Source organism: Rhinoderma darwinii, chromosome 1 (genome assembly GCF_050947455.1).
Source record: "Rhinoderma darwinii isolate aRhiDar2 chromosome 1, aRhiDar2.hap1, whole genome shotgun sequence".
In the NCBI taxonomy this organism is placed as follows: Eukaryota; Metazoa; Chordata; class Amphibia; order Anura; family Rhinodermatidae; genus Rhinoderma; species Rhinoderma darwinii.
Window position 1 is genome coordinate 631,515,972 of NC_134687.1, and position 21,405 is coordinate 631,537,376.

Genomic DNA, 21,405 nt, shown 5'->3' on the forward strand with positions numbered 1-21,405 from the left:
TAAAAAGGTGGACCTCGTGAAGTGGTGCAGGTTATCATCACTGAAAGGTCGTTGTATGTACAACAATTAAATGTGAAAGCTTCCTAATAATAATGGATCTGAAAGATTACCCCGAATATTTTAACAACAAAAAAAACAACACATTGTTAAAGCCACTATAAAAGCTCAAAAGGAAACCTACCAGAAGATAAGTTCCAAAAAAGCTATTTAGTGTACAGTAGATTATAGTGGGGATCGTATTCCTCGATATTGCAGCCTAAGGTTGTACAACGGAAATATCCTAAAGACCACATGTTCCCTTGTGTGCAGAGTTGTCATGGATACCTTGTGTGTTTTCTAATAGTTGCTCAATTCTTGTCCCTGGCCTCATATTAAATATAGCACTATAATGAGGATCTTTCTTCTCAGCTGTTATTAGAAGATTTGTAATGGCTGAACCGAATATATTACAATGTACAAAGAATATCACCAAAATGTATGTGTTTTTTATTTTTTTCTATTCATGTTGACTAGGGATGGGCAATTAATAAAAATGTGTCATTAGGACACAGATATAGTTAAATCCAATGGTAGAGCAGGGGGTCGTAAGGTCCCTGCTCTACCATTCACTACTCGGCGCAGAAATGCGTGAGGCAGTGACATCTTCTCGCCTCTCTGTGCCGAGCCACACAGACCGGAGGAGCAGAGGGATCTCCTCCACATGTCGTTGGATAGGAGTTAGGGGGTATGTTTTTATTAGGCACTATTGGGACTATGTGGGGGCATTATACAGCGTGGGGGCAGCTATGGGACATTATACTATGAGGAGACCGCTATAGGGGATTTTATATTGTGTGGAGGGCAATTATGGGGGCATTATACTGTGTAAACGGCAGTTGAAGGGGAATTATACTGTATGGAGGGCAGCTATAGGGCATTATACTGTGTGGAGGGCATTTGTAAGGGAATTTTACTATGTGGTGGCAGTGTCGGGGGGGATTTTATATACAATTCTAGTGTCAGGGGGATATTATATACAATAGTATACAGCAGGCTCAGGGCATAAATACTACTTCAATGGCATAGCATGCAAATAGGGGGCATGGCAAGTAAAAAGGGGTGTTGCCTAAATAATAGTTGATAAATTGAACATGTAACCACGATTAATAGTGATTTTGATTTATGTCATAATCGCCCAGCCCTAATGTGGAGTATACCAAAATTATGCTTAACCCCTTTCCGACATGCGCTGTATATATAAACTACCGGTCAAAAGTTTTAGAACACCTACATTTTTCCAGTTTTTATTGATATTTACACAGTTTAATGTTTTAAATGTACTTTGAAATGAAAGCATAGCAGAAATAAACAAGTTGAGATGAATAAAAATAATGGATTAACTTTGTTTCAACAAATTAAATCTAGATTTTTGACTCTTCAGAGTTGCCACTTCTAGATGATATAACAGCTTTACACAATTGAGGAATTCTTTCTACAAATGCATTTAGATATTGTTCAGAAACCTCTTCCCAACATTGGTGCAGAAGTTCCCACAAATCTGCTCTACTTGTAGGCTGGGACGGCATTAGGGGTGTGCGACCTGTGCCCTTGTGATGCACTCCAGCAGGTGTAAGGGGGCGCTGCGCTGGGTCCCTTCCCCTGCTGGTTTCAGAAGTGCCCGGGCCCAGCAACTCAGCAGCTGCTTTACCATTTGGGCGCTTCTGTCATTGGCATCGCTACCACTGTAGCAGCCATAGTGCATGCTGGCGGCGACAACGGGCACGAGAGCGCTTGTGCCGCCCATCGGGACGCGCCCCCCCCATGGCCGGCGGCACCGCTAACAGCCGCTGCGGCTGCTACAGCGTTAGCGACACCACATTCAATAGTATATGCATCCTTAAGACGCAGGTACTACTGAATACCTTAGCAGAGCAGGGAGGTATCTCCCCGCTCTGCTATCTATTAGCACCACTGTAGCTCCCTGAAGGAGCGGAATCCCCGTGTTGCCGGGGATTGCGCTCCTAGGCGGAGCACTTGATGTCACTGTCCATATATGGAGTCAGGGCCGTTATCAGGGCAGTACTAGTGGTACTCCCGTCAGGGGCCCGGCTACATGGCTGAAGGAAAAGGGCCCGTCGGGCAAACGTCGTCACCCCTGGACTGTCGGCCCCCCACTCCCCCTCGCGGGCCCCCCTTCACAACGCTCACGCCCCCCTGCAGACCTGTTGTAACTTCACGAACTGGACGAATAAGAAACCAACTTCAGCATCGTAGAGGAATAACAGAAGGGGAAGATGCAGCAGGAGAAGCAAAAGCTCCGTGTGGAGATTCCGCCCCCCAGACACGTCCTTCTCTACACAGCTGACTGGACCTGCAGGCTGGTGAGTGTCACCCTCCCTCCATCCTGCTTCCCAACCCTCCTAACCCCACTTGTAGAATATATAAAAGTATGTTAAAATGTTTTTTTGTTTTTTTTTTCGTTTCCCTAGCGTTTTTTTGCCGCAATTTTCGCAATCGCGGCAAAACCGTGTGATTTGTGCCGGGATTACGATAATTGCATGAACAAAAAAGGATACAAAACATTAAAAAATAGTGCTGTTAGGCTATATTCTCACAGGGCAGTCAAATCACTTTTTTGCTGCGATTTTGGGCCTCATTCACACGAGCGGATCAGATTCACACGGTGAATCTGGTCCATGTGTGTTGCATTATGCATTAGTGTGCTTTGCGAGTGGCATGCGTTATTCACGCACTCGAAAACCACATCATTTTTTTAAAATTATTATTAGCAATTGAATTGATGCGCGAATCACTCACCGCACACGCATGTGCATCCTTGTGCGGTGCGTGATTTTCACGCACCCACTGACTTCAAAGGGCGCGTAGGTGCGTGATAACGCACCAATATAGGACATGCAGTGAGTTTCACGCAACGGACTCTCGTTGCATGAAAAATCACGCATGTGTTAATGGCCCCATTGAAATCAATGGGTCCGTGTGCTGTGCGTTGTTTCAACACACAGCACACAGCACACGGACGTGATTCATTAGTATGTGGACAGTGATGTCGGGAGCTTCCCAATGCCGGAGTCCCCAGGCAGAGCATCACAAGTGCTCTACCCATGGACTTTTTCCCTGGGAAAGCTCCTGACATCACTGTCCATATATGTAAAGTGACGTCAGGGTATTCTCCAGGGACGGAATCCCCTGGGCCATTCCCCGGGTGACGTATCCCACTGTATGCCATACAGTCGGATACATTTTAGCTAAATAGATCAAAATCCAGAGCATTAACTGGTCACTGCCTGCTCCATGGTTTCGTTCACTGTAATTGACATCAGCACCAAAATCAGTTTATGTGTATAACGTACAAACGTGAGTGCCACACTTTCCGTGGCCCACCCCTGGTAACAGAGGGGGGCCCAGACATCTTAGCTGTATCGGGCTTAGAAATTCCTGATGGCAGCCCTGTGGACAATGACATCAGGGGCAACTCCTGAACGGAATCCCCGTCCACAGCGTTGCCGACGCTGTCTCCTGGGATTCCACTCCAGGAAAAGTTCTTGATGTCACTGTCGGGGGGTGTGTGGCACTACCTACAAGGGGGGTGTGTGGCACTACCTACAAGGGGGGGGTGTGGCACTACCTACAAGGGGGGGGTGTGTGGCACTACCTACAAGGGGGCTGTGTGGCACTACCTACAAGGGGGCTGTGTGGCACTACCTACAGGGGGCTGTGTGGCACTACCTACAGGGGGCTGTGCGGCACCACCTACAAGGGGGCTGTGCGGCACCACCAACAGGGGGCTGTGCGGCACCACCAACAGGGGGCTGTGCGGCACCACCTACAGGGGGCTGTGCGGCACCACCTACAGGGGGCTGTGCGGCACCACCTACAGGCGGCTGTGCGGCACCACCTACAGGGGGCTGTGCGGCACCACCTACAGGGGGCTGTGCGGCACCACCTACAGGGGGCTGTGTGGCACCATCTACAGAGGGCTGTGTGGCACCATCTACAGGGGGAATCTGTGAGTGGCGGGCTGATGGTCATTTTACTGTGAAAGGGGGACTGATAGTCTTCAAGTGATTTCCACCTCTGACCTCCAAATTAATAGGAGGCAGAAAATACCTTCTGCGCTCGTTTGGAGTGCTTTTTTGCCTGCATCTTTTGCATTTGCTTCAACGGCTTAAAAAAGAACACAAAAAAAGTCAAATAACGCTGTCCTGAAGGAATTTTGAGGCAGACTTTTGCCTTCCAAAAAAACGCTGTGTGAACATACCCTACGAGTGTGGTGCTTGTTTTTAGCCATTTTCTGTCTTTCTTGAAACAATTTTTGGTAGGGGCGCGCTGAGGAAATTTTATTTTTCGAGTGCTGCCTAGAGCCAGAAAAGGTTGGGAGACTCTGTACTAGGCTACAGGATCACACTGGCCTACGCAAGGATCCCGTTGTGGAGCAGCTCAGTTCATCGTGGGAACGGGGCCTAGGTGAGTACAATTTTTATTTTTGTTTGGGGGCACGTATGGCACAATCTACAATGGGGAGGTGTGGGCTGTGTGGCACTGTCTACAAGGAGGAGGTGGGGGATTATGGCACTGTCTACAGGGAGACTGTATGGAACAATCTAGAAGGGGCGACTATCTACATGGCGGGGGGGGGGGGGGTGGCAGCCAGAAGAGGAAGGCATTACTAAGTGAACATTATACTGTGTAGGGGCACTACAGGGGGGATAATACGGTGTGTGGAACAATTAGAGAACAAAATACTGTGTCCTAGAAGGGGTTATAATATATTATATTCTTAAATATTATTAATATACTGTATAGGGGGCACTAAAGGGGCATTATACTGTGTGGGGGCACTATATACGGCATTATATCTTTTTATGGGGCAGTTTTCTTTGTGATGGAGTGGGGTGCCGAAAGATAATTTCACACGGGGCACCATCTATCCTAAGGCCAGCCCTGCTTGTAGGTTGCTTTGCTTTCATTCTTCTGTCAAGTTCATCCCAAACAAGCTCAATGGGCTTTAAATCTGGAGACTGTGCAGGCCATTTCTATCGGCTTCTTCTTGGCTTCTTAGGTAGTTCTGACAGAACAGACCTCTGGAGGTGGAAGAGGGGTCTGCAGGAAAGCGGTTCCCACAAACCGAAGTACAGTTCCATCGCGGTGATAACGTAAGCTCAGAAGCTGAGCCCGCGCCATTACTGACTGGTGTCAGCTCTATAAATCATAGCTGACACCTTGCCCTAATAGCCAGGACCGGAGCAAGGCTCCGATCTGGCTAATTAACCCCTTAAATGCCACAGACAATAGCGACCGCGGCATCTAGGGGGTTTTTAGCCTGATCGGCACCCCCTCTACGCGATCGCTGGGGTGAGATCAATGGTATGGCAACCGGAGGCCTAACAACGGCCCCCTGGTCTGCCAAGTCCGGAAGGCCTGTTAGGACCCACCTTCGGCAAGTCCTAATTGGCTTGCTGACAGTGTCACAATGACAGCTGTAATGCATTGCACTGCATAGGTACCGTAAGCGATCAGTGTTGCAGACCTTCCAGACCCCTAGTGGGACAAAAAACAAATAAAAGTTTAAAAAAAAAACACAAAATTGCCTTCTTTTCCCCATAAGTCTTTTACGATTGTAAAAAAAAAAAAAAAAGAAAAAAATAACACTATATATATATATATATATATATATATATATAAATAAATAAATAAATAAATAAATACACATATACATACATGCACACATACATTAATTGGTATCGCCACATCTAACGACCCAAACTATAAAGTGATGACATAATTTATCCCGCATTGTGAACGCTGTAAGAAAAAGAAAAAAAAAGATATAAAAAAACGACACCAGAATCGCTGTTACTAGATCACATCTCCTCCCCAAAAAAAAAAAGGGAATAAAAAGTGATCAAAAAGTCAAATTTAGCCCAAAATAGTACCAATAAAAACGACAGCACGTCCCGCAAAAAAAGTCCTAGAACAGCTTTGTCGACGCAAAAATAAAAAATATGGATTTTAGAATATGGCGACACAGAAAACGAAAGTTTAAAAAAAAAATAAAAAAAAGGGATTCTATTGTGCAGTAGCTACAATACATAAAAAAACCCCACTATATTAATTTGGTATCGCCGTAATCGTATTGACCAGAAGAATAAAGCTAACATGCAATTAATGGCGCAACGTGAATGCCGAAAAAAACATTAAAAGAAAAAATCCAGAATTGCTTGTTTTTGGTCATATCCTCTTCCAAAAAAAATTCATAAAAAGTGATCAAAAAGTTGAATGTCTCGCAAAATGGTACCAATAAAATAGCTTGTCCCGCAAAAAACAAGTCTACAAGGAGAGAAACAAAGAAAAAGTTATGGCACTAGTAAGGCGGTGATTAAAAAGCATCCTGCTGTGCTGGCCGAAGGGGAACATTCCTTCAGTTTCAAGAAGTGGTTATCAAGGCTGTAGTATTTGGGAATCAGGAAGGGGAGGGCCATAGCACATCTGAGGGAAGCGAGGGCGCCCGTACTATACCAGAGCAACACTTTCCCAGCAAAATTTCCCAAACTACAAAGGAGGAAAAGTCCTAAAAAGGTGGAGTGTGTTACAAAAGGGGGATAAGAAAGGACACATCTATCAGTGCGACACTGGCCTGTGTATAACGGATTACCACATATCTATGGACCATTTTATTAGTTACCCCATCATTATACCACCTTATTATGCCCTGATGTTCTCCGCACAGGTTACATATGCCCCCACATTATAACCTGAAATACCAGTAAAACTACAAACAAAACTACCACCAAGCAAAATCCACGCTCCAAGTTCCCTTCTGAGCCCTACAGTGTGCCTTCACAACAGTTTACGTCCACATGTATGGCATTGCTATACCCAGGAGAACACACTTAATATATGGGGTGAGAGTCCCCAGTGGCAAAAGCTGTGCACAACAAATTGAACGATGAAATGGCATATAAGTGGGAAAAATCAGTTTTCACTTTGCATCATCCACACTAATAATTTCTGAAAAATACCTGTGAGTTCTCAATGCTCACTACACCCCTTGATAAATGCCTTTAGTGGTGTAGTTTCTAAAATGGGGTCACTTATGTTTTGGTACATCAGGGGTTTTGCACATGCGACATGGCGTCCGCAAATCATTCCAGCAAAATCTACGCTCCAAAAGTCAAATACCACTCCTTTACTTCTGAGCCCTGCCATGTGCCCAAACAGCCATTTTTGACCACAGATGGGGTATTACCATACTCGGGAGAAATGTCTTTACAAATGTTGGTGCTTTCTCTCCTTTGTTACTTGGGAAAATGAAAAATGTTCATCTAAAACTACATTTCATTGGGGAAATTTAATTTTTTTTCATAAACTTACATAAATTCCTCAAGGGGTGTAGTCTCCCAAATGGAGTCACTTTTGGTGGGTTTACACTGATCGAGTATTACAGGGACTCAGCAAATGCGACATGGCGCCTAAAAACCAATCCAGCAAAATATGCGCTCCAAAAGCCAAGCCTTTCCTTCTGAACCATGCTGTGGGTCCAAACAGCAGTTTACACTGTGTGCACAATTATTAGGAAAGTTGTATTTTTGAGGATTAATTTTATTATTGAACAACTACAGTGCTGTCGGTCAAGCCAAAATGTTAATAAACCTCAAACCTGAATATTTAAGAAAGTAAAACTGAGGTTTTGGCTTTCGTAGATAATATCTATGTGTGCAGAATTATTATGTAAGGCTCTGTTCACATCTGCGTTGGGGCCCCGTTCTGACATTCCGTCTGAACTTTCCGTCAGAACGGGACCCTGAACAGACACAAACGGAACTAGGGGTTTCCGTTTCCATCACCATTGATGTTGTGCACCGGATCCGTCGTTTTGCCGGAAGCAATAGCGTAGTCAACTAGTGCTGTTAACCGCGTATGTGTGTTACAGGCTGGCCAACAGAACAGCCCATACACGGCGCGTCACAAGTGACGCGTTGTATACCCGGAAGAGGATTGAAGATTAACACAGCGGCCAGAGAGTGACGTCACCAGCCAAGTACCCCCACGGCAGCATCTGAAAACAGGGCCAATTTGGAAAATGTAAGTATATTACAAATGTATTTACATTAATAAATTACAAACATTAACACATAGTAATTTTAACTTGGAAAACCCCTTTAAAGCTCCCTGAGTAGTTTCTGTATAACCTTACTTTTGCATGCGATCATTGACTGGTTTTTCTGCTCTACACTTTTAAATCCACTGGATAGCAGGGGCTGTGTCCTGTGCCCCCAATCTTGCCAGCACTCTTCCGTGCACAGGCTTCTCAGCATCCAGAGCTGGTTTTTCCTGTACTGCACCCTCCAATCTGGACTTTGCAGGTGAAAATAATCTTCCCTCTCGTTCGGTCAATGCTATAACTGCTTATTTTTTAGAGGCTGTAATCTGTAGATAGCATTTATCCTTTCTCCAGAGCTCCTGGCTTATAAATCTACTCGCTTTGTCTGTATGGGTATTGTAACTAGCATCTTCTTTATAGTGAGCAGTTAAAGAGGCTCTGTCACCAGATTATTAGTGCCTGATCTCCCACATAATCTGTTCAGCGCTGTAATGTAGATAACAGCAGCGGTTTTTATTTTGAAAACCGATTGTTTTTGAGCAAGTTATGAGCAATTTTAGATTTATGCTAATTAGTTTCTAAATAGACAACTGGGCGTGTTTTTACTTTTTACCAACTGGGCGTTGTGAAGAGAAGTGTACGCCGCTGACCAATCAGCGTCATACACTTCTCATTGTTCCAGCCCAACTTCTTTCACTGCACAATCACGCTTAACAATGGGCTGGAACAATGAGAAGTGTATGACGCTGATTGGTCACTGATTGGCCAGCGTCATACACTTCTCTTCACAACGCCCAGTTGGTCAAAAGTAAAAACACGCCCAGTTGTCTATTAAGAAACTAATTAGCATAAATCTAAACTTGCTCATAACTTGCTCAAAAATTATAGTTTTTCAAAATACAAACCACTGCTGTTATCTACATTACAGCGCCAATCAATTTATGTAGGAGATAGGGCACTTATAATCTGGTGACAGAGTCTCTTTAATGTAATCTACAGAGCTCCGGGCTTGTAAGTGTCATACATTGTATGGGTATCGTAACGGGCAGGGCCGGCCTTAGGAAAGATGGTCGCCCCGTGCAAAATTATCGGCACCCCACCCCCATCATTAAAAAAAATGCCCCATAAAAATTGAGTTTTTTTTTTAAACTCTTCTAGGCACCGTTCCCACGACGAACTGAGCTGCTCCACAACAGGATCCTTGCGTAGGCCGGCGTGATCCTGTAGCCTAGTACAGAGTTTCCCAACCTTTTCGGACTCGAGGCACCCCTGGAAAAAAAACATTTCCTAAGGGCACCCCTACCAAAAATTGTTTTGAGAAAGACAGAAAACGGCTAAAAACAAGCACTACACTGGTAGGGTATGTTCATGCAGAGTTTTTTGTAAAGCAAAAAAAAATTTTGTATTGACAGCGTTGTATGACCTTTTTTTTTTTTTTTTAAGCCATTGAAGCGAATGCAAAAGATGCAAGAACAAAAAAAAAAAAAAAAAAAAAAAAAAAAAAAAAAAAAAAAAAAAAAGCACCACACGGGCACCGCAGATATATTAAGCCTCCTATTCATTTCAATTAGAGGTCAGAGGTGGAAACCACTTGAAGACCATCAGCCCGCCACTCGCAGATTCCACCTGTAGGTAGTGCCACACAGCCCCTTGTAGGTAGTGCCACACAGCCCCTTTGTAGGTAGTGCCACACAGCCCCCTTGTAGGTAGTGCCACACAGCCCCCTTGTAGGTAGTGCCACACAGCCCCCTTGTAGGTAGTGCCACACAGCCCCCTTGTAGGTAGTGCCACACAGCCCCCTTGTAGGTAGTGCCACACAGCCCCCTTGTAGGTAGTGCCACACAGCCCCCTTGTAGGTAGTGCCACACAGCCCCTTGTAGATAGCATCCCCCTTCCTGTAAATAGCGCCGCTGCAGCTCCCTAAAGGAGCAGAATCCCCCTGTGACCGGGGATTCCGCTCCTGGAGCACTCAGCTTGATGTCTTTGTCCATATATCGACAGTGACATCAGGGGCATCTCCTGAAGCGGAATCCACGTCCACAGCATTGCGACATTGTGACCAGGGATTCCACTCCAGGAGAAATCCCTGTCGTTTTGTGTGCATTTATGGACAGTGACATCACTGGCTTCTCCTGGAGTGGAATCCCCGGTCACAGCGTCGGCAACGTTGTGGACGGGCATTCCACTTCAGGAGTTGCCCCTAATATCACTGTCCATATATGGACAGAGACAGCAAGTGCTCCGTCCTTGAGCGGAATCCCCGGCCGACACAGGGAATCCGTTTCTTCAGAGAGCTACACTGGCGCTAGTAGATAACAGAGAAGGGAGATACCTCCCTGCTCTGCTATAGTGGCCTTGCTACCGATGTAGAAGCCGCAGCTAGCGGTGCCTCCGCCCATGGGGGGGGCCCGGCACGGGCACCCTCATGCTCGGTGTCGCCGCTAGCAGCCGCTATGGCTGCTATAGTGGCAGTGACGCCACTGAGTGAAGCAGCCGGGCGGAGAGGCGACTGCTGAGTCGCAGGGCCCGGGTGCTTCTGAAATAAGCAGGGGAAGGGAGCCAGCGCAGTGGCACAGGTTGCACACCCCTAAGGCCAGCCCTGGTAACGGGGGATCCTCTGCATAGACTATGAAAGAGATCTTAGTTACGATACGTAAAGAGACAATTGGAGGGTGAGGGGACGGGCGGACAGTTATATTACGCATACAGGGAGAGAGCGCCATACCATAGGAAGATTTAGCATTTTGTTGGATTATATTTCGCTATAGACTTTTATGTAACATGTGGCCACAGCATTCTTGGGCAAAAAAAAAAGAAAAAAAAGATGGCACAAAAAATGTGCTGTAAGAAACCAACTTGTGGTTGCAGAATAGCCGGTAATTTGTTGCGGGTTTTCACCATTGAATTCAAAGGGGATCTAAAACCCACAACCAACAGTCAAGTGTTGTAACTTTTGTGGCAGAATCGCGATTACGCTGCAAAAATAGCGACTTCCAAAAAAAACGCTCCTCATGCTTACCTGACATTCAGCAGGCTGGCCTCCTGGTATGATGTTTCATCCTATGTGACCATTGCAGCCAATGACAGCGGTCACATGGGATGAAACTTCATCCCAGGAGGTCGGTCTAGATGAGGTCAGAGGGCCGGCATCCTGGGATGACATTTCATCCCATGTGAACGCTGCTGCAGCCAAACATAGGCTGCAACGGACTCCTGGGATAAAACATCATCCCGGGAGGGTGGCATGCCAGTAGACCGGCTAATGCTGCAGTTTTCCGCAGCGAACATTCCGGGCATAAAACTGCACCACCATTTGGTGCAGTTTTTCATCCGGAATTCCCTGTGGCCACCAGGACAGATACGCGGTGTACCTTTATGCAGTGTATCCGCCCAGTGTGAACTTACAGTGTCAAGACTGGAAGTGTCAAAGCGAGCCCCTATAAGCATTGATTGCGGTGTTTAAGTGGTTAAACTGAGTTTTTTCATATCCCGGCTGTTAGTGCAGCTGTGAATAGTAGCTGGTGCCCCCAAAAAAACTTATACTAAGCCTAGAGCATGACCGGATTCATAGAACACCTTGTAGAGAACTTCTATGTGCAGTCACAGCTCCCTCAGGTCCTGCACTATGTATAACACATGGTCTGAAGTGTTACTGTAATGTAGAACCAAGGAGGAACCTCACCTTAAGAAACCTCCCAAATCACTTTCTAAATTTATTATTACATACCTGTGTTAACACCTCCTGGAATTTCCTCCTCCACTTCACTCGGACACTGTTGATCGTCCCTCACCCACTCTTCCTCCTCCACTTTAATATTAGTCAGAACTTCCCCCTGATTTCACATATGTAACAATTCAATACAATACAGATAGTGCGAAGAATCTAACAGATCAACGTAAGAAACCACCAAAATCTATGACCACATCTATGACTGCAGGACCAAAAATTTCCACACCCCCGTATATAGATCTGGTATAGGGCTCATCTACCTGATGATTCCATGGGATATTGTGATTTTCCTCTGAACAGTCCTGGGAATACAGAGGACTGGGACATCTCTCTGGTGGATTTCTCCTGCTGGATCCATCTGTAGGAAACACATAGTGACTGAATACACTACTACTGTATATCTGTCTATCAGACACTACTCTCTTCACCTTCAAGTCTAGGTTAATTTATCAGAGCCAAAGTTACAATATTGTGCTCCTCAGCCCGTGCCAAGGTCCTAGTGCCGCAGTCGTAATAGGGCCTACCAGAGTTAATGGTGGGGCACCGACAGATCTCTGCTCCATCATGGTATTCAATTGCATCCGCATCCTAAGGAGACGGATACAACCAGAAAAATACCCAGGGCATTGCCCTAGCATGTGCTGGAATAATACCCCTGCTTATTATGAAATTCTAACTTTCAAGAGCGAGAACCCACAGTGATGAGAAACAATTACTCCAAGTTTTCTCTTCACAAGGGATGGGGAACCACTAAGGTGTCGGCGAAAGCTCTAAGTTTATATAACCCCACGTTATGGCAAATGGGGGGGGGGGATATATGTTTACATTTACTGGTAACAGGTTTTGGTGGGACCATGACAAAACTACGATACGACCCACACTGTCCTCCTCAATATGTACAATGATCAGACATGACATTAAAACCACTGACATGAAGTGAATAACATTGATGTGACAATGGCGCCTGACCAGGGGTGAGAGATATTAGTCTGCAAGTGAACAGTCAGTTCTTGAAGTGTTGGAAACATGGACAAGTGTAAAGATTCACGTGACTTAGTCAAGAGCTAAATTGTGATGTCTAGACGACTGGGTCAGAGCGTGTCCAAAATAGCCGGTTTTGTGTGGTGTTTCTGGTATACAGTGGTTTGTACCTCCCAAAAGTACTCCAGAGGAAGGACAACCGCTAAACTAGCGACAGGGTTACTGATGTGTGTGGAGAGTGAAGGTTAGCACGTCTGGTCAGACCCTACAGAAGAGCTACTGTAGCACAAATTGCTGAAAAAGTTACTGCTGGCTATGAAATGTATCAGAACACGCAGAGCATCGCAGCTTACTGAGTATGTAGCCGCATACTGGTCAGAGTGCCCGTGCTGATCCGTCCACTGCTGAAAGTGCCTACAATGAGCACATGAGCTACAGGTCTGGAGCATAGAAGAAAGCGGCCCAGTCTGATAAATCACATTTTACATGATGTGGACAGCTGGGTGCGTGTGTGTCGCTTACCTGGGGAAGAGATGGCACCAGAATGAGCTATGGGTAGAAGACAAGCCGGTGGAGGCAGTGTGATGCTCTGGGCAACGTTCTGCTGGGTTTTGGCATTTATGAAGACGTTACTATCACACATACCACCTACCTAAACATTGTTGCAGACTAAGTACACCCCTTCATGACAGCTGTATTCCCTAATGGCAGTGCACTCTTTAATCCCTGGCTGCTAGAGCCCAGTTTTGACCTTCATCACAGTGCCTTATTTTTCTAATCTGACATGTGTCACTTTATGTAACTAGCAATAAAGCTCGTTGTATGCAATTACTGTCCCCTGGGTATGCCACCATCCTGTCCCCTGCAAGCCATCACTGTCCCCTGGGTATGCCATCACTCTCCCCTATATGTGAGCATTCTCCACTGGATGCCATTATTGTCCCCTATATGCCACCACTCTGTCCCCTGGGTATGCCATCCCTGTCCTCTAGGTATTCCATCACGGTCCACTGTATGCCATTGCTATCCCTGGGTATGCTACCACTCTGTTGCCTGTATGCCATCACGAACCCCTGTGTGTGTCACTCTACCCCCTGTATGCCACCACTCTGTCCCCTGGGTATGCCATCACTGTCCCCAGTGTGTCAACACTCTACCCCCCTGTATGCCCATTGTACAAGAAATACAATTGGCTCTAGAAAACTCTTGTTGGTCAATTCTTTCATTTTGCAGGATGATAATCCTCCCAGGGAAGGAGACTTGGACCCTTTCCGCGTGTTGCTTCATAGTTATTTTAATTTTTTGTTCCCCCATATATATTTATACTGACTGTATCCACACACTGCCCTCCAGGTAGCGATAGATCTCCCAACTCAATACCAGTCTAATGGCGCACCGTAATCCACTCTACGCCCAAGCTGGGTTTTCAAGCCTTTGAATTGTTTCTTCAGGCTGATCTTGCTGTCTATTTCTGGGTGGTCTTTGTGCCTTTCGATTGCGGAGACGTGCCCTTCTTTCGGGGCTCATGTTTTGTGCTTCTACAATATTCACATTACACGTGCGTTGAGATTCAGCTTCTATTTGTTCTGGTGACATTTCATTATGATGATCAGACAAACACTGAAGCTCAGCATTTCTTTCCCCTGCAGTTCGTTGTTGTCACCTTGTACTGTTATAATTGACCTTTGGCATTCGGTTACATGACATCCATGGGCTGACTGAATAGGAATAACGCTGGAATTATCCACTTGTATTACGTTGCTGTCTATCTCTAGGTGTTGTGGTCATGCCCAAAGCAACCAATTAGAGCTCATTTTTTCTTTAATTAAACTGCTGTGATAAAATGAAAGCTGTGCTGTAATTGGTTGTTATGGGCAACAAACAATTTTTGTTTTAGACCGTTTAGATAAATTTGCTCACAAAAACACCACATTTAATAGGAGAACCTGTCAGCAGTATTTTCACGATCTAAACCAACAACACCCTCAGGTAGGGTATAAAATATACTTCTAAACTTTCCCTCTTTTTTTGTTACCAATTAGCTATTTTTTTTAAAAACAAACAAAAAACATTGCCTTCAAAGTCATATTGAAATTAGTTAAGAGCCCCACGCCGCCCGTTCTCTGAGGGGAAGAGCCGCCCGTTCTCTGAGGGGAAGAGCCGCCCGTTCTCTGAGGGGAAGAGCTGCCCGTTCTCTGAGGAGAAGAGCCGCCCGTTCTCTGAGGAGAAGAGCCGCCCGTTCTCTGAGGAGAAGAGCCACACGCCGCCCGTTCTCTGAGGAGAAGAGCCACACGCCGCCCGTTCTCTGAGGAGAAGAGCCACACGCCGCCCGTTCTCTGAGGAGAAGAGCCACACGCCGCCCGTTCTCTGAGGAGAAGAGCCACACGCCGCCCGTTCTCTGAGGGGGAAGAGCCCCACGCCGCCCGTTCTCTGAGGGGAAGAGCCGCCCGTTCTCTGAGGGGAAGAGCCGCCCGTTCTCTGAGGAGAAGAGCCGCCCGTTCTCTGAGGAGAAGAGCCCCACGCCGCCCGTTCTCTGAGGGGAAGAGCCGCCCGTTCTCTGAGGGGAAGAGCCGCCCGTTCTCTGAGGGGAAGAGCCGCCCGTTCTCTGAGGAGAAGAGCCGCCCGTTCTCTGAGGAGAAGAGCCGCCCGTTCTCTGAGGAGAAGAGCCACACGCCGCCCGTTCTCTGAGGAGAAGAGCCACACGCCGCCCGTTCTCTGAGGAGAAGAGCCACACGCCGCCCGTTCTCTGAGGGGAAGAGCCCCACGCCGCCCGTTCTCTGAGCGGAAGAGCCCCACGCCGCCCGTTCTCTGAGCGGAAGAGCCCCACGCCGCCCGTTCTCTGAGGGGGAAGAGCCCCACGCCGCCCGTTCTCTGAGGGGGAAGAGCCCCACGCCGCCCGTTCTCTGAGGGGGAAGAGCCCCACGCCGCCCGTTCTCTGAGGGGGAAGAGCCCCACGCCGCCCGTTCTCTGAGGGGGAAGAGCCCCACGCCGCCCGTTCTCTGAGGGGGAAGAGCCCCACGCCGCCCGTTCTCTGAGGGGGAAGAGCCCCACGCCGCCCGTTCTCTGAGGGGGAAGAGCCCCACGCCGCCCGTTCTCTGAGGGGGAAGAGCCCCACGCCGCCCGTTCTCTGAGGGGGAAGAGCCCCACGCCGCCCGTTCTCTGAGGGGGAAGAGCCCCACGCCGCCCGTTCTCTGAGGGGGAAGAGCCCCACGCCGCCCGTTCTCTGAGGGGGAAGAGCCCCACGCCGCCCGTTCTCTGAGGGGGAAGAGCCCCACGCCGCCCGTTCTCTGAGGGGGAAGAGCCCCACGCCGCCCGTTCTCTGAGGGGGAAGAGCCCCACGCCGCCCGTTCTCTGAGGGGGAAGAGCCCCACGCCGCCCGTTCTCTGAGGGGGAAGAGCCCCACGCCGCCCGTTCTCTGAGGGGGAAGAGCCCCACGCCGCCCGTTCTCTGAGGGGGAAGAGCCCCACGCCGCCCGTTCTCTGAGGGGGAAGAGCCCCACGCCGCCCGTTCTCTGAGGGGGAAGAGCCCCACGCCGCCCGTTCTCTGAGGGGGAAGAGCCCCACGCCGCCCGTTCTCTGAGGGGGAAGAGCCCCACGCCGCCCGTTCTCTGAGGGGGAAGAGCCCCACGCCGCCCGTTCTCTGAGGGGGAAGAGCCCCACGCCGCCCGTTCTCTGAGGGGGAAGAGCCCCACGCCGCCCGTTCTCTGAGGAGAAGAGCCACACGCCGCCCGTTCTCTGAGGAGAAGAGCCACACGCCGCCCGTTCTCTGAGGAGTCAGACAGAGGCTGGAGGGGGTCACTTCAAATCTTCAGAGTTGGGAATGGGATCTGTATCTGCAGCTCGCATCCCCAACTATGTCTTTAACTGCTTGTATCTCCAGTTCTATAGCACCTAGAACTGTGATGCTCCAGAGCTAAGATTTATCTTTAAAACGATACCACAACCATGGTTCTATAGAGCCAAAGATAGTGCCTCTAGAGGATGAAGCGACCCCTCCAGCCTCTCAGCCCGACTCCTCCTCAGGTAACAGGCAGTGTGGGACACCTCCTCCTCCTCAGGTAACAGGCAGTGTGGGACACCTCCTCCTCCTCAGGTAACAGGCAGTGTGGGACACCTCCTCCTCCTCAGGTAACAGGCAGTGTGGGACACCTCCTCCTCCTCAGGTAACAGGCAGTGTGGGACACCTCCTCCTAAGGTAACAGGCAGTGTGGGACACCTCCTCCTCCTCCTCAGGTAACAGGCAGTGTGGGACACCTCCTCCTCCTCAGGTAACAGGCAGTGTGGGACACCTCCTCCTAAGGTAACAGGCAGTGTGGGACACCTCCTCCTCCTCAGGTAACAGGCAGTGTGGGACTCTTCTCAGCTAATTTGCTAATTACTTTGGAGACAATTTATTTTTTAACATAAAAGAGGGAAAAATAAGAAGGATATTTCATACCCTACCTGGGGGTCCTTTGGGTCTAGTGGTGAAATTGCTGGTGACTGGTTCCCCATAGAATAGTCCATGCAGGGAGATGAGAGTCCGGCTTCAGCAGTTAGGCCGTGACAAGGCCTCAGTGGGAACAATAGACCCCAAATGTGGGAATTCACACGGCCAATTTTTTAATGGAAAAAAATGGAACGTGTCCTATTTTGGGCCGTTCCCACGGCCGCACGGCTCCCATAGGCTCAGAAGGGAGGCAGCGCCATTTGGATCTTGGAGCGCAGATTTTGCTTGGTGGTAGTTCTGTTTGCGGTATTACTGAGGTTTCAGTTTATAATGTGGGGTCATATGTAACCTGTGCGGAATACATCAGGGCATAATAAGGTGGTATGACAATGGGGTAAATAATAATCCATAGATGTGTGGTACGCTGTGAAGGAATTGTAGCGTCCACGGACCGTCGGGATTACTCATCCCCCGACGGCTGCAGCCATGGCTGTGAAAGCTGGCCCACATCTCCTCCCCAGGAGATGCCAGCGCTCACTTCACTTCCGCTCTGTTCTGCTGTGTCCCATAGGGTACGCGCGCATGCTCGTGCCCCACGCTCCTGCCCGGTCTTAAAGGGCCAGCGCGCACACATGAAAATCATTAATTAACCCATGATCACACTGGACTATAAAAAGGGCTCTGCCCTTTTCTCATTTCCTGAGTGTTGTGTTTACCCGTGTTAGTCTTGCAAATGGTCCCTTAGTGTTATCCTGTTCCCAGTGTTCCTGTACCTGCATCCTGTATGCCGTGCTACCGTTGTTCCGGTGCCTTAGAAAGTTGGAGTCATGTTTTGCCATCGGTCACTCCTGGTATCTGCTGCCAAGGTCCCATCTGAGCCTAGCCGTTACTACTGTCTGAACTGCTACAGGTACCCTTGTGCTTGGACTCTATAGGCATTGATTTGGTACACTGTTTGGCCAGCTGCTATTCCGCTACGGAGGTACAGCCCAGTGGGTCTACATACCCACAAATCGTGACAGTAATCCTCTAAACACAAGTCAGGGTTGCACTGTCTTATCCTCCCTTTTAGAATACACTCTGCACCTTTTTGGGGACCTTCCCCGCCTTGCAAGTCAGGAAATTTTGCTGGGAAAGTGTTGCCCTGGTATAATACGGGCGCCCTCGCTTCCAGCAGATGTGACTGGGCCTTCCACTTCTTGGGTTCCCAAATATTAGGGCTTTGATAACCACTGAAACAGAATGAATGTTCCCCTCTGGCCTGCACATCAGGATGTTTTTTCATCTCTACCTTATTAGAGCCATAACATTTTTTCATAGTAGCCATATGAGGGCTTGCTTTTTGCAGGACGGGTTGTAGATGTTATTGGCACCATTTCGGGACGCATGCAACTTTTTATTTCATTTTTTTTAGAAGAAGAGGTAACCAAAAAACAGCTATTCTGAAATTGTTTTTTATCTGCGTTCACCGTGCGCCGTAAATGGCATGTTAATTTTATTCTGCAAGTCAGTACGATAATAGCGATACCAACTTTATATAGTTTTCATTGTCACCATATTCTAAGACCTACAACTTTTTTATTTTTGCGTAAGCGAAGATGCATTTTGCAGGACACCCCCTTCCCCGCAATTACATCACAAGGAGCGATGGGCTACAAACCACTTATATACCACTGTCGCCACTGATCATGACATTTAAGAGGTTAAACAGCCAGGATTGGAGCTAGCCCTGATCCCACCCTATGAGTGTCAGATGTAACATACAAATGACACCCGCTTGTTATGGCGCGGGCTGAGCTTCAAAGCCCGCACAATCACTGCAACATAACCATACTGCGGTTTGCGGGAACCAAGTTCAGACAGCTCCAATTATATAAAGGGTATGTTGGGAAAGGGTTAGGCAGGATATTGCGCCCTGAAACACTGCAAAATCTCAATGGCTCAGAGCTGTTTTGGCGGCATGAAAGGGACCTATACAATACTAGGCAGGTGGTATTAATGTTATGGCTGATCGATGTGTATATATAGAATTTCACTGCATTCAAACAGGTGGACAAATGTATATGCCCTGAACATGAAAGTATTAAGGCTTCAACATGGCCGCCAGTACCAGCCTGTGCCCACAGTAATGGACAACCTTACCTTGTGATATGTGCGGCCAGTAGTTTTCCATCATGACCTCCTCGTACAGATCCTTGTGTCCTTCTAGATACTCCCACTCCTCCAAGGAGAAATAGACAGTCACATCCTGACACCTTATAGGAACCTGACACACACAATGATACAGTCATTACCCAGACACCTCTAGTGCTGTTTCTGTAGAATTTCCCAGAATTCCCAGCAGTGTCACCTCTCCAGTCAGCAGCTCAGTCATCTTGGAGATCAGTTCTAAGATCTTCTTCTTATTGTTCTTCTCATGTATCCGGAAGTGAGGGGGAGGCTCTGTGATGGAGCTCTGACTACTGCTCCATCCTCCGGACTCATGGATGATGGGAGTCGTACAGTCACCCGACGTCTTCTTCACTATTGTGTACTCCTGTGTATGGAGAGACACTTCGAGAACTGAACACAGTATTCCCCCCTGAGTAGAAAGAGAGACATTGTGACCCCACTGTATAGAGCTCTAGTGACCCCACATCTGTAATACTGGAGAACTCCCCTACAAAAAGACATCGAGCAAATAGAACGAGGCCAAAACTCAAAAGGAAATAATATTGGGGGCGACTAGATGGACCATGTGCTCTCCTCCTGCCGTCATCTTCTATGTTTCTATATAGATGTCATCCTGATCCTCCTACTTGTCATTCTCATTGCTCTACAACATTACTATTGCTGCATTGGTGACATGACACATAACCGACAATATTGGTAGCTGATCTTCAGTCTTTCTGCTGTTGGCTTCTTGATGTCACTTGGAAGATCTGGAGGCTGTTATACAGGACACTGGATTCTTCCTATTATGTATTGTCCCTTCCCTATGTGTGACTTGTTCTATAATATAGAAAAGTTTACCTCTCCGCTCAACAGGTAGATGATCTCCATGATGAAGTTTAATATTCTTCTGCTCATCTCATTCCGGTCCTTGTCCATCCTTGGTGGGTCATTCAGGAGAAGGAACATTGTGAAGGAGAAGATGAGAAAACTGGGAGGATCTAGTACTGCAGACGTCTTTATGAAGAAAGGAGAAGATGGAAATCATACAGGGGACAACATCATGTGTGACATACAGAACCTCACTTGATCGATCATTGAGAGAAACATCTTCGCAGAGCCGTCACCACATGGAAAAAAGGGGTATTCCCAACATGGACATTTCTCCCCAGGATATGCCAGAAATGTCTGATAGATGCGGCTCCACCTCTGGCCGTGCTCGGCTGTTTCTGGAACTATAGAAGTGAATGGAGAGAGTCGTGCACATGTGTGGTCATCCCTCCTTTCACTCTCCATCTGGATGCAGTCATCACCTCACCAGGTGGGTCGGGGGACTCCACATAGAGGGGCCCCCACATAGACATTTATGGCAAATCTCTTGAGAATTTGCAGCTTAGAAGAGTAAGATTAAGACATTTCCCCAGACCAAGACAATGAAGACCTGACTCCTGGCAACCTGACACATGGCGGATACTGGGGAGACATTGCTGACATCTAACAAGACATGGTGCACACTATGCAGTCAGTGTTTAAAATTAACTGAGGTTCTACAGCAGCTGAGGTGACATTATATATAAAGGGAACATGCAGTGTGATATCTTATCATCATGTTATAGCACAGGTGGAGCGGAGCAGAGTGACCCATTGTTTTGTGGGATAAGATTCAGTATAAACTTGTATTTTACTAATTTAACCCCTTCCTGTACATGACATTTACAGCTCATGAGTTGTTCAAATGCCATAGGGAAGACCGGATACCCTGCTGCAAAGGCTGGAGACCTGAGAGAACTACGATTACAACTATTTAACCCCTTCGATACTGCAGTCAATAGCGACTGAGGAACCTAAGTGTTCGGGAGGGGGCTCCTCTGTAAGATCAACCTCACGTCGATTATTTTTTAAACTATAAATAATTGTAATCGCCCCAAAAATAACGACCGGACTTATAAATGATGATATTTTACAACGTCTTTCAGCGTGTAGTTTAAGGAGTTCAGAAACATTATTGTAAAGT

The 21,405-nt window shown here is 47.5% G+C and overlaps 1 protein-coding gene and 1 pseudogene across 4 annotated transcripts in view; one reads left to right on the top strand and one right to left on the bottom strand.

Annotated features, from left to right (window-relative positions):
* Positions 1-21,405, top strand: part of LOC142656808 (uncharacterized) — a 609,035-nt pseudogene that overhangs the window by 158,180 nt on the left and 429,450 nt on the right.
* The window catches only part of LOC142664266 (uncharacterized), a 29,918-nt gene that overhangs the window by 3,133 nt on the left and 5,380 nt on the right, over positions 1-21,405 (bottom strand). For 3 of the 4 annotated variants that reach the window (XM_075843514.1, XM_075843321.1, XM_075843396.1), the window contains 5 exons: positions 20,253-20,408; positions 19,591-19,821; positions 19,383-19,506; positions 12,092-12,189; positions 11,829-11,934 (listed from right to left, as the gene is read on the bottom strand). In XM_075843514.1, coding sequence (XP_075699629.1) covers positions 11,829-11,934; positions 12,092-12,189; positions 19,383-19,506; positions 19,591-19,821; positions 20,253-20,360 — 667 coding nt within the window. In that variant the 5' untranslated portion in view covers positions 20,361-20,408. The remainder of the gene's footprint in view (positions 1-11,828; positions 11,935-12,091; positions 12,190-19,382; positions 19,507-19,590; positions 19,822-20,252; positions 20,409-21,405) is intronic. The other variant, XM_075843470.1, reaches the window with a different exon arrangement.